This window comes from Emys orbicularis, chromosome 17, assembly GCF_028017835.1.
Source record: "Emys orbicularis isolate rEmyOrb1 chromosome 17, rEmyOrb1.hap1, whole genome shotgun sequence".
NCBI lineage: Eukaryota > Metazoa > Chordata > Testudines > Emydidae > Emys > Emys orbicularis.
Genome location: NC_088699.1, coordinates 10,373,986 through 10,387,381, shown reverse-complemented (window position 1 = coordinate 10,387,381; position 13,396 = coordinate 10,373,986). Strand labels below are relative to the sequence as shown.

The 13,396-nt window shown below is 37.8% G+C and overlaps 1 protein-coding gene across 2 annotated transcripts in view; it reads right to left on the bottom strand.

The window, feature by feature from the left end:
- NLK (nemo like kinase) overlaps positions 1-13,396 on the bottom strand; it is a 107,903-nt gene that overhangs the window by 27,180 nt on the left and 67,327 nt on the right. For both annotated transcript variants that reach the window (XM_065418124.1, XM_065418125.1), the window contains exon 4: positions 12-118. In XM_065418124.1, the coding sequence (XP_065274196.1) occupies positions 12-118 (107 nt within the window). The remainder of the gene's footprint in view (positions 1-11; positions 119-13,396) is intronic.

The following is a 13,396-nucleotide window of genomic DNA, read 5'->3' as shown; positions in this document are numbered from 1 at the left end:
ACAAAAGTTACCTCTTAAAATCTGGTAAAGAAAAACTTTGACATGATCCGAGCTGAGTGGTTGAGGAGAGACGATAATCTTATGGAGGTCACTCTGCATCAATTCGGTGACAACGTATCTTCAAGTTATTAGTTAAGGAAAGTACAGAGAGTGCAGCATATAATCCATTTGAAACAGTTACTCTTGCTCACAAGAATTTTAAATCTTATAGCTCAAAGCCATAGAATAACAAAAGAATAAAGCTTCTTGACTGATATAATAGAGGTCAAATCTCCAGACTTCCACAAGAATTACTTGACAGTTTAGTTACAAGAGAAAACTTAATTACTGAACAAAGCCACATTTATACTTATGTATATACATTACAAAACTATTTGAAAGCCAAAACATGGTTCATGAAGGATAAGATGCCCAGTATTAATTTAATCGTATTTTAAAGCCTGTAATTTTGGGCTCAAAATTCTTATTAAATAATAAATTACATATGATTCTGGTGGCATCATCTTAATCCTTAGTGGAAATTTATCCACATCATATAACCAGACCAATTGATAGAGGTCAATACAGTTGGAAAATACAGCCCAAGCAGGGGTATTGTAGGTCAGTAGTACAATGCTCTTATAGGAAGTTTGTACAGTGCATTGTGCCAGCTCTACCTGTAGTATCAATATTTCACTTCCACAAACTCCAAATCTCCTTCCATGCACACACATACAAATCACTGGTTGTAAATCTCTTTCAAGTTCTAATTTAAAAAAATAGCACCTCTCTGTGGAAGAAAAGGCAAAAGCCACCAATTGGTGTGCTGTCACACACACAAAGCAACAGGTGTAGGAGACTGCTAGTGATTTACAACAGTTGCTGAATATTCCAAGTGCTGTTATTCTTGCTGACATCAATGTAGCAATGTAAATTAAGAACGGGGGCATGTCTGCTCAGAAATCGCAAAATACTATCTTTCACAAATGGAGAAATACAGCAGAGGGACCACAGAAACAACGTTGTCCGGAAATTGATGAAGTTGTCAATTTCCTGAATGCAGAGGTTATGGACAAAAAAGTAACTCTTAAAAAAAAAAAAACCCAAAAAGGGTACCTTGGGTGCTGAGGATAGCTGCTCACTACATCAGACATATCTGCTTACTTTACTGACACATTTTTGCTCATGTCAGCAGCAAAGAGCATACATAGCTGCTGAAAAGCAAGTTGTATTTTATTCTGCCTCCTGCATCAACAAAATTGCCAGCTAAGTACTGATTTGCATTCTTTATTGTTGATGAGCGTCTGCAATGATGGATAGTCTGAAGTAGAGCCAGTATGTCTTGATTTTCAAGTAACAGGTTGAATTTCTAATGCTGACGGTTCAGAAAAATCTTATTTTGATGTATAAACTGAGCAAGTTTGATAGGAGAATAAAGAAACATACTATGTTTACCCAGCTGCTTTTCAGGGGACAGCCACATTCAAAATGAAAAGGGAAATTCTGGGATTTGCTGTACTAATATACAAGTAACTTAATGTACTCACTGTTGCAGATGGTCAATCAAATATTGTGGCCTTATTTTCAATACACTATTATTATTTATATTATAATAATGCCTAGAGCCCCAGCTGTGGTTAGATAGTAGTGGTGGGCATAGTACAAACACACAGTTAAGAGATACTCCTTGGCCCAAAGAATATACAATCCAAGTAGCCAAAAAAGGTTAGGAGGGGAAACAAAGGCACAGAGAGGAAGTGCCTTGCCAAGGCCACACATCAGGCCAGCTGCAGAGCCAGAAATAGAGCATGGGTCTCTCAAGTCCCAGTCCAGTGTCTTCTTCAGTGAGTCACACTGTCTCATTTGCAATTCAAGCTAAGAGAATTGCAATCGGCTCTACTGTGTTTCGAGGTATAAGCTGATGATCTGCAGGGGACAGGAACAGCTCAACTTCCACCCACCAGAATACAGCACTGCACAATTGTGAGGGGCATAATATTTTTCCTGCCTTCTTCTGAAGCATCAGGCCACTGCCAGAAGCAGGATAACAAAATGTATGGACTAATCCAGAAGAGAAAATTCTATCTTTCACACTTGACACTTTGACTTTTGGAAACGAAAATCCTTATGAATGAGACATAATCCAGTAGCATTCCTATCTGCTGCGCTCCAGCCATGACAATTCTGTAAACTCTGCACCTTTCAGTGGGATTTTCAAAAGTGTTGATCCTAACTCTGCAGCCACTGATGTTGATAGGAGTTTTACCAATGATTTCAGTGGGAACACCATTAAGTCAATGCTGAGTTGAGTGCTTTTTAAAAATCCCACCTTTAACCTGTAAAACCACTAGATCGTCTATGCATCCACTACTTCAATACTTATAGCTAGGCTAAATCCTCTGCTAAATAACTCTGCAAATGACAGCAAACTAACTGTGAGATAGAGTTCAGAAAGATATCTAAGCCAGTAAATTGATAAACAGACGAGCCCTGTCAGGAATTTCCACCCCTTCTTCTTACCACTCCTTGGTTAGTGAATCAGCACAGTTTAAACCTCATGTACGATGACCCAATAAGATCCTGCAACCTCCTTTCTTCCCCAGCCAAATGATTGCTTACCCCACCAACCCTGTCTGTTGCTTCATATAAATTACCATTCAATTCATTCCTTTCGAGTATAATTTTTTTTAGGTCCTCTATCTAACCAGGTTTTAGACATCATCTAAAAATGCATTCAAATTTTTTTAACTGGTACAGTACTAAAACCCACCAAGTTATATCTAATAAATGAATGACATCACATAATTCTCTAACAAAAACTTCCCTAGAACTTCTCTCATAAATGTAACCCAAAGAGAAGTTCAGCAACATTGCAATACAATAATTTTTAGTTTAATAAAGCAATTTCCACTTTGCAAAGGCCTCCTTTTAATAGTTATGCCAGCCTTTTTACATTTCATTTTACCTGCTGGCTGCAACTTATCCTGAAATTCTTCATTTTCCAATAAAATATTCAAAAACCCAAAAGCAATACTGTGCACTTTATTATAAGATTTCTGTTTTGCTATACCACAAATCCTCCTAAATCTCAATCCCCAGCATAATGTCTCCCAGATGTCTCAACTAGTTGCCATGCCAACTAAAGCCGCTTAAATTAAATGAGGGCCTGAAATGGCACCTGCACCACTCCAGGTCTGTTGCGCATTAAATAAAGCTCTCTTGACAGGGGCTCAGAGGTGCCATTAACTTGAACAGCAGCTATCTGATTATTGTGTCTGGATAATTTAATGAGAATCTCTAAACAAGAGTGAAAGCAGGACTTGCTCAGTGTATCTGTCTTTTGCAAATGTGGCAGCCTCTTAAACAGCTGGTGCCCAACCAGGTCAATGTCTTTGCTTAGGCCTGTTAATATTTAGCTAAAATAACAGGCTGTGTCTAAAGTTATGGGATTTCAATAGAATATTTTAACTGACACTTCCATTTTTCCTATTTAAATTGATCTATAATATATGCTGGCCAGTAGGAGGTCACTGGAGCTATATTACACAGCTAAACTGAACATTACCACCAGATGAAAATTGCTACTGACAGCTGTAATTAGTTAAGTAGCTGTATAAAATTAGAACTACAAAGTGTACCAGTTCGCTTCAGAACAATTATAAAGGAAAATGCGGAGCACAATAGACCCTCACTAATTCACACCGACTCGGAGACCCACCGAAATTAGTAAATTTTGCAAATTGACAAGTAAGCAAACAAAAAACAAGAATATTGCATGAAAGTGGACTTCGTTCTTTGGCTGTATTAACTTAATTTCAGTAATGTATAAACATAACTCATGTCCTATAGTGAAGGCTATGTTTTAGTCACGGGTATTTTTAGTAAAAGTCATGGACAGGTTACAGGCAGTAAACAAAAATTCACAGCCTGTGACCTGTCCATGACTTGTACTATATACTCCCGACTAAATCTTGGGGAGGGTGGTGGCCCAGGGGTGCTGCGGGAGCTCGGGGGGGAGGGGCAGCCCAGGAGGCACCGCGGGTGCGGGGGAACAGTGGCACACGGCCTGGGACCTGCGCTGGTGCTGATGTGGGGGGTTTGGCAGGGCTGGCAGGCTCCCTACTCAGCTCCGCGCCTCCCTGGAAGCAGCAACATCCCTCAGCTCCTAAGCGGAGGCACAGCCACACGGCTCTGCACCCTGCCTCCTCCCCGAGCACTGGCTCCGCAACTCCCATTTGCCGGGAACTGCGGCCAATGGGAGCTGTGGGGGCGGTGCCTGCAGGCAAAGACAGCACGCAGAGCCCCCTGGCTGTGCCTCCCCTTAAGAAACGAGCGATGTCACTGCTTCCGGGGAGCCTCCCTGAGGTAAACACCGCCCAGAGTGCTCACCTCCTCCCGTGCCCCAACCCCCTACCCTGAACCCCCTCCCAAATTCCTGCTGGGGGGGGAAGGAGGGGGAGGCAGTGGCCTGAGACTGCCCCAGCAGCGGCTGGCCCAGGGGCTGCCCAAGTTGCTCAGGCAACCCCCGGGTCAGCCGCACCAGAAGTCACGGAAAAAATCACAGAATCCATGACTTCTGTGACCAACTTGCAGCCTTACCTATAGTATATTAACAAGGAAAGAAGTCTCAGAAATCTCACATTTAGGTTGGGGGATGAGACCACCATGTTTTGGCCAAGATATGGGGTATGTGGATTAGCAGAATATGAATTAGCAAGGTCCCGAGGAAGTAAATGGTGAAAGATGTGTTCAACTGCTATCTTACCACGGGAAAAGGTTTCAACAGTTTATTTTCTAACCAGAGAAGTTCTTATAATTTTTACATTTCAGGATGCCCTTTGACACAGAGACAGGAATTCTCTCATTCAGCCACTTTAGCACATTAGGATCATACTAGCTCAATCTGTGGTGACATATCTGTTTCTTCTTGCCACTTCCCAAATGCAATAACCCAGTCATTATAATTCTCCTGTAATACGCTTGTTTCATATGAATATCAAAGTAAGAAAAGGCTGGTCTGGTTACAAATAGTATAAGAATTAATGGAATAAAACCTCATGAAACTTATATTTCTATAGATCCTCATTTATAGTTAAAAATATGCTGGCATTTCCTCTCAACCCATGTTAATTATTAACTGGCAGTGGAATCACCATCTATTACGTAAGGGGTGCTGTGGGCTCTGTTCTTCTGGTTGGCAAGAGTAAAATGTTCAGGGCTCTCTGATGCTCAGTAAAAACCACTAGTTTGAAAACCTATTTAACTAGTGGTATAATGAGTGAAGATTCATTCCCTGAAGGCATGGGAAAGGAAGAGATGACAGAACATGGCCTGTGGTATTGCGATAAATTACACCACCTATTTTAAGATTTTCGAAATCCTCTCAATTATATAATTATTTGGACTCAAGATTAAATTAATTTGATGTTTAAATGGGAAATTCTTCAAGTGCTCGTATTACTATGCACTTGTTGCAGTTTACAGCAAAGTATGCATGTAAGGCTTCAGTACAACTATTAAATGCAGCCATGCATAAAAGAGGAAGCAATGTAAGAAGCAGTACAAATTAAGGGGAGAAGTATTTTTATGGATGACAGACTGATACACAAGTTACTACTGATTTTTAAAAAAAATAAATACCTTCGGACATTTGGAATAGAGAACATATGATATTGAGAAAATGACAAAATACTGTCAAGTATTTCTACACAAAGCTAACATTTTAAGACTTTCCTCATTATGCAATTTGTATTTGCTCCACAACAAAGTCACAATCTTGTAGTCACGATTTAAGTCAAAGAAGTGATTACTGATAAATGATGCAGTAAGAGTGGACCTTGTGTGTGTGTGGGGGGGGCGCGCGGGGGGCTTATGGTCAAATAAGTACTTGATGAAACAACTGACTAAATAAAACTACACTCATTGTATACATAATCTGCAACAGGAATAATGATCCAATATTAAAAAATAAACTTCAAGGTTAAAGAAAGAAAAATCTGTGTTTAGTACTTATTCAGGTGATGGAAACAGGACTCCTGGGTTCTGTATGAATGGCTTGTGTGGGCAAGTCAATTAAGAGTACTTTGGATTAGCCTGTAAAATGGGTATATCATCATCCACCTCACAGGGATGTTATGAGGCTAATTTGTAAAGTACTCAGATCCTGAGATCAAAGGGGCTACATAAGTGGCAAGTATTATTTAACTTATCACAAAACTGTCTCTTATTTTAAAGTATATATATTTTTAACACTTTCAGGAAATTTTAGGTGGCTCCAAGGTGGCTGCTAATGAATCACGGTTTTGTAAAAATTGACAGGGGTTACTGTGATTAATGTTCATGTCATTGATAAGTTAAAGCAAAGAAAAACGTTGAAGCTGTTTTGCTTGATATTTTTCAGCATGTATACAAATCTCCCTAACTTTAGGCACATTTTCTAGACAGAAGTGGTTTCATATTCAGACAGTACTAAGGAAAAACCTCACAAAACCAATATTTGGCTACAGTAAAATAAAATCCCAATAAGTAGATTGTTTCTATAAAATGAAAATTACATAGAAAAGATACAATTTTGATCTGTTAACCTATTTTTATTTTTGAAATACTATGTGCCATTAGCCAGCGCATGCTGCTGTATGAACCCTTCACTGAGCCATTTTCAGTGGTGTCAGTGACATTCATGCTGTAACATTCATGCAGGTGTGAACCGATATCACCGATCAACAAGAGGCCTGGTCAGTGGAAACAACTTCCATGGGAGGCTGACAAAAATTTTATGATGTCCATGTCTCAGAAAACTTAGCGCTTAATCACAATGCAAGAAGCAATACAAAATGCCTCTTTCTTGCATCTTACTCCTCAATTTGATTACTGTCCCTTCTGAGTTTACATCAGATCATTAAAACATGCTTCCCTTGTGCCCATATAACTAATACGATGACAAAAGTCTGAAAATGGAAATAGTTTTCAACTCGTGTGTCTGAGAACATATATTTTAAAAGCTGCACCCATTTGAAATTCTGTCAAGATACTTCATATGCCAACTTCAGTGTGGTCATAGATAAAAAGGCATATTTACTCTTACTGTTGGTTCAGCTATATAAACTTAGATATTTTGCTAATTAGTAAATGACTGTATAATTGATCAGGCTGGGTAAAAAAACCCACACCACTTTGGTTTATCATTTAGGGTTAGACTCCTGGCTATGAATGTATACTTTTATCTGGCCTCAAACGATAACTCCTTTGTCAGTGTGATGCATTTGTGCACGTAGACAGGAGGTTCTAGGATGTATATGTTCAGTTCCAAGTGACATTATCCAACTGGTTTTCCAGCATTTGGAACAAAGGTATTTCAGTTTTCCTGATGCACAAAACAGATTTTCAGTCCATAGCAAAGGCCCTTCAAAAAATACAAAGGGGGGAAAAAGGCAGACCTTACTCAGAAAATACAGAGGGTGGGGGAAGGCAGACCTTAGTTTATTGGTTTGGAAATATCACATTTTCAACAGGTGCAAGCAGCATGGCATATTATGCTACAAGCAACAGATTTAAAATGTCTAAGAAAGAGGGGAAGAAAGAAGGACGAGTAACGATGAGGGAAGGAGAAGACAGAAATTCAAAGAGTAAAAGACTACTGTATAACATTTTGAAAAGGTCCTGCAAAAGAATGAGAGGTCAGAGTACTCTAATAGGCACTCTGATAGTGTGACCAGTCATCCTTCTCATTGGGAGCTTGAATAATTTTTAAATGATGCATTTGTCCAGGTCATGTCTCATGAAACACTGTCAGAGAGCTCTTAAGACAGAATGGGGAAGTCCGCTGCACATCTCTTCCTGCAGTGCATCAATTCAGGTTGACACATGTGATTGACAAAAAGTGACAATATTGTTAATCTTCAGCTGCTTCTGGCATAAGCTTCCATCGGGAAAATCTTCAGAGAAAGAGTGACTAGAGAAGCCTGCAATAATTATTGGCCAAGAAGGAGAACATCTGTCTTTCTCCAGTTGCAGAATTCAATACTACAAAAGATTAGAAAGCAATATTCTGGATTGATACTAGAAAAGTGCTGTACTATTAATTCAGATGTTCCAATAATCCTTCAGTACTATACAGAGGATATACAACTTCTTATTAAGGCATTAGATCTCCATCTTCTTGACTTATAATTTGAGCTGTTATGTTGTCAAGATGGATTGTTCAACATTTGGTATCTTATGACTAAATATTTCACTCAATTATCTGGTATTTACTGTAGGGGACAGATTCTTGCTCCATATTTTCCATGGGGATTGAGTATTTTATTGCTAGATTCCTAGGTTTGTTATTTATATTATCTTTACATATATTCTTGTTTTGATTTTATTTCTATAAATGTTATGCCACTTTCAGTAAAGTTTTTTAAACATAAAAAAGTGAAACAAAATTAAGTTATTCGTCAATGCAATAACATCCACTAGAATTAATGGTCAAGAATCCTTGTAAAAAAGTTCATATTTAGACTGCTTTAACCAGGTAACTGACTGGCACCTATGCATATTTTAAACGGACACTTTGTAAATGGGTATCTATGTCACCCTAACAGCTGGCTTGAATTTAGGCATATCATACCACCAGAATGCATATCTAAGCTTGGTAAGAGTGGTTGGATTTCTGCATAACAGTTTTTTGTATACCATTTCCATGCCTATGGTTATGGGGATATGCCATCAACTCCAGCTCAGAGATGGATTAACATTGATCAAACATAGCTTCTACACCTGTGTAAAGTAAATTGTTACTGCTTACGTATGAGCCTTAGTGTTCTGTTGGAGGTTAGGTATGTGTAAAGTAGAGCAATATGATGAAGTCCGTAAAAAGCTTCTGCTTAGGACGGCAAAGAGCACCTGCAGATCATGGCAAAAATGCTAAGTTTCCCAGTCAATAGCCTGGAGACATGTCCAAGGCACACATGTAACCTACCACAGAAGCCCACGTACAATTTCTCACAGGTAAGAGCTTGAGTGGTACTTGCAGCAAAAACAAAAGCACAGTTCAAATTTCTATCCATGTATAGATGCTACAACATGGAAATAAACTGAGTAATGTTAGGAAGGTATTTTCTGTGCTATTTTCTCTATAAAAACATAGAGACTGGCAAATGCTTCAACCATTACCTAATGATGTCTTTATATCTGACTCCTCAGTAGGTTAGACTGGGACAATTATATCAATAAACAGGTAAGATATACTGAATGTTCATCACAGATTTTAAAATGCAAAAACTTGCTTGTTACAAATTTAGGTAACTTAAAATATACAAAAATTAGAATTATGTGTTATAAATAACTTATAAAAGTTAAACCTCACTAGATTCTGTGTAATAAGAGAGGAACATCAAGATTATCCCATCTATTTGGCAGACCTCTTAAGAGAGGAGAAGTTTTCATTGCTGCCAAACTACCTTTAGTCTAAGGATTTACATTTACATGGGACAAAGGGCCATCTCCCTAGAATCCTCTTTAGATACGAAGTACATGCTTCACAAGCAGTCACATTAGACTACTCTCATCCATAATATTTTATTACTATTATATTAAATAAAGCATCCTCCACAAGCTAGAGGTAGATGGTTAATAAATGGGTTACATATAAAAGTAGAAAAGATTTGAATCAGACAGGAAAGAATGAGAGCTTTCTAAAATAAACACTAAACTATATACATCAAGTCCAAATTACATAAAATTAGCGTGTACTTAACCGCACTCCTGAACTAGGGTTCCTCTCAGCCTTCCTACTTCTAATCTTATGACACTACTTGTTTAATTGGAATCAAAATAGCTAAATCAACACATATCACTTAAGTTTTTAATAGCTACAGCAAAATAGGACACTCAATCTGAAATAAGCATTAACACACAAATATGCACTAAAATAACAGAAGTCGTGAATTATAATTAATTTCATTATTGTGTTATACTTAGTTCTGGGTAGACCAGACAAATCCTTGGTTTTCAGAATTGTAAGGCTCTTTTCCCCCCCCGCCAAGAGTTCTGTAGTCAAACCCACAGCCTGACTTTCTATTCATTCCTTTAGAGGAGCAATCCAGTCTTTAAGTATTCAGGCCTTAAATTCACTCACCAGATGAGCTTGGGATTTTGCTTATTCACCAAGGAAATAAAAGATTCATCCAGATTGTTTTCACCGACATCTCCCTTTCCCAGAAAAGCTTCTAGGTTCCGCATCTTAGAAGTTTCCTTGGCAAATGGAACGCATTTAGCATAACATTCAATGGCATCTGCCCATTAAACTTCACGTTCAGCAGCACAGGTACACATCTGCAATGTGTGCGGTTACTGTACTTGGCAACAGTGAAGCAATTAATTCTACAAAACCTCAAAGGAAATTCATATACAGACATTAAAACAACATTCCATATTAAACAGAGTGCAACTAAAAATGGGTTATTAGGACTAGAATTCTCTTATACTGACCTACAAAGAGCTTTAAAAAAAAAAAAAAAAAAAAAAAGATTGGAATGTTTCCTTTTACAAGAGATGTACAGAGGTTTAAAGGTGCATGTTAAAGTAGAGGGGATGATGATTCTGCTTTTTTCCCTTTTTTAAACTTTAGAAATATCAAGAATGCCAAGTCTGGTCTTCCTTAGTTTTGCTGGCAGACTTCTTTTGGGGAGGTGCGGGGATTGGAACATGTGTATTGTGAAGTCTTACATCTTAAAAGGTGGGATGTTGAACCTTCAAAAGTTCTACAGGACAAGGAACCAGGATCTACATTTTGTGAAGAGATTTTTACCCTCATTTTCATTATATGCAATACATAACAAGGGAAATATGGTACCTGTTAGTTTTTTCCCCTTGTGTCTATTAGCAAAGCCAAATACTTGGGTATGGCTCCCCCTTACCAGCAGATGGAATTTTTCAATGACATTCCAGATGTTTACTATGGGCTTGCTAACGTGAAATCCTAAGTGGAAAATCACTATAACAAGTCACTAAAACTAATGACCAACCAACCTCTTGAACGAAATCTATGAGTATCAAATTCAGGTTGGACTGGCAATAAGCAAAGTAGTCACCATCTGGAAAATATGTGGTGATTTAAGGGAAAAGAGTTGGCAGTCCCTGTCATTATTTGTTAATTTTTCACAAGGTCAGACACTTCTTAAAAAAATTAAAGTTCCATGAAAATTTAATCACTGTTTCCCTGAATTGGACATTGTATGAATAGTAACAACAATAACTTCTAGAGCTATTTTCTTAAAAATAAACCGTTAAAGTTTCAAATGGACAACTTCAAGTCAACTTATTAGTAGAAACAGAAACAAGGAAAAAACAATCAGCATATACAATGAAGCTCTCATACATTAATTTCACTTCAATACCTCTATGGTGAGGGTCCTCAGTGTTCAATTGTTGCAATGGTTTGTGTCAGGAAGTTGACTCCCAGAACAAACGGGTTAAAATAATAAACTTCCTAAGCACCCAAAAATAATGAATTAACAGAATCTACTTGAATAAAAAAAATTCAAAATACTACTTTTATGTGTACTAAATCTATCTAAAAATTAAAACAAACCTATTAAAAGGTGTGATTTTAAAAAGCAAATATGAACTGGTGCATTGACTGTAACAGATTTTAACCAAGTATGCCACTTGTCACCTCTGTTAGACAATCATTTCCCTGAAAAGGAGCAATCAGACCACAAGACAAAATAGTTTCATATGAACAATACAATCCAAATGTCAAAAAACTAAAATCACAACTCCTATGTAGAGTTTTATAAAACACTGTCAAAATACACTATCCTTAAAATCAGTTACCATTTATGAAAAAATGAATGCCTCTGTTCTTTTACATATAGAATTGTTCAAAAACATCTAGAGAAAAGATTATGGTTACCCAATTTAAATATTTTTGATAGTACAGTCCCACAGAGGAAGCAATCCTTAACCTAGATCTGATTTATAACTCATATGACGCGTAATAAAATGAGGGCATTTAACTAGTGTAGATAACTGAAATCCAATTTATGAAGATTATTTGTCTCAGACACTGCTGTCCACATGAAAGAAATAGCTATACACACTGATGGGAGTATTATCTATTGTTCATATAAAAAAGCCAGCCATAAAGTATATCCAATCTTTGCAACCAGTAACTTGGTATGAAACAGAAAATCTGCATGCGCTTCGGTTAGAATCATTGACCTTGAAATATGTTAATATTTTTCTGCAGCAATCAATATAGGGTATTATACAAAACAAAATAGTTTATTTCCCAAGCAAAGATTATCCAAATATAAAAAACTGACAATTTTCAGCTGGTCAACAAAATCGTTAAATTGGTCAAAAATAGAAAAATAACGAGAACCTGATCAACCAGTAAAAAAACAGCCTTCCAAAAGCCTAGCAATACTCCACAAAATTCCAAAGAGCTCAGTTGGAGGTTGAAACCAAATACAATAAAGCTTCCTGTAGGATAAGCAGAATGTATAATGAGCAAGTGTGGGATATTGAATTAATCAATTTCAACTTTAGCGCTACCATGTCGGCAGGATAACATTGCAGAAAAATATCAGTCCACCTAGTTCTGAATACTCATGGATGTTATTTTATGTAGAAATTTAGGAGTTTTTTTATATAAAAATATAGGAAATACACATACATATGCACACGAATAAAATTCTTTTGTTGGGGAAATGATTGTATCTACACATACACCCTTCTTTTTAAAACTTCTGGAAATGGTTTGCAGCCATCATATTGCTGGACGTTTACAATGGCTATTTCAATATCATGGACTGCCCTCGAGTTGCCCAGCAGGATTTGATGGTGTAATTTCGGTCTCTACTCGGTTTATAATTCACAACAAAGTGGTATAAATAAAAACTGGAAACAGAAAGCTAACAAAGGGCAGCAGTATGATGGCAAGAAATGCTTGAACAAGCCAGGTCACAGGAGTTTCCTTTCAACTCTTCTGCATTTGGTTTCAATCTTGAACATTTGCTTTTGTTTATAATAAAAAGATGAAAGTTAAATGCTTAGCAGCACAGGCCAGAACAGCCTGAAAATGCTAACCCAAGGAAAAGCTTTTGGCTCCTTCTGAAAGATGGTCACTTGAGCAACCTCTCAGGCAACTGGAGCATCATCCAACCCTATCTGCTCAGAAGGGCTCAGCCTATCTCAGGGGCTCTCAAACGGGGAGTCGGGACCCCTGAGGGGGTTACGAGGTTATTACATGGGGGGGTTGCAAGCTGTCAGCCTCCACCCCAAACCCCACTTTGCCTCCAGCATTTGTAATGGTGTTAAATATATTAAGTGTTTTTAATTTATATGGGGGGTTGCACTCAGAGGCTTGCTATGTGAAAGGGATCACCAGTACAAAAAAGTTTGAGAACCACCGGCCAGCTCAACACAG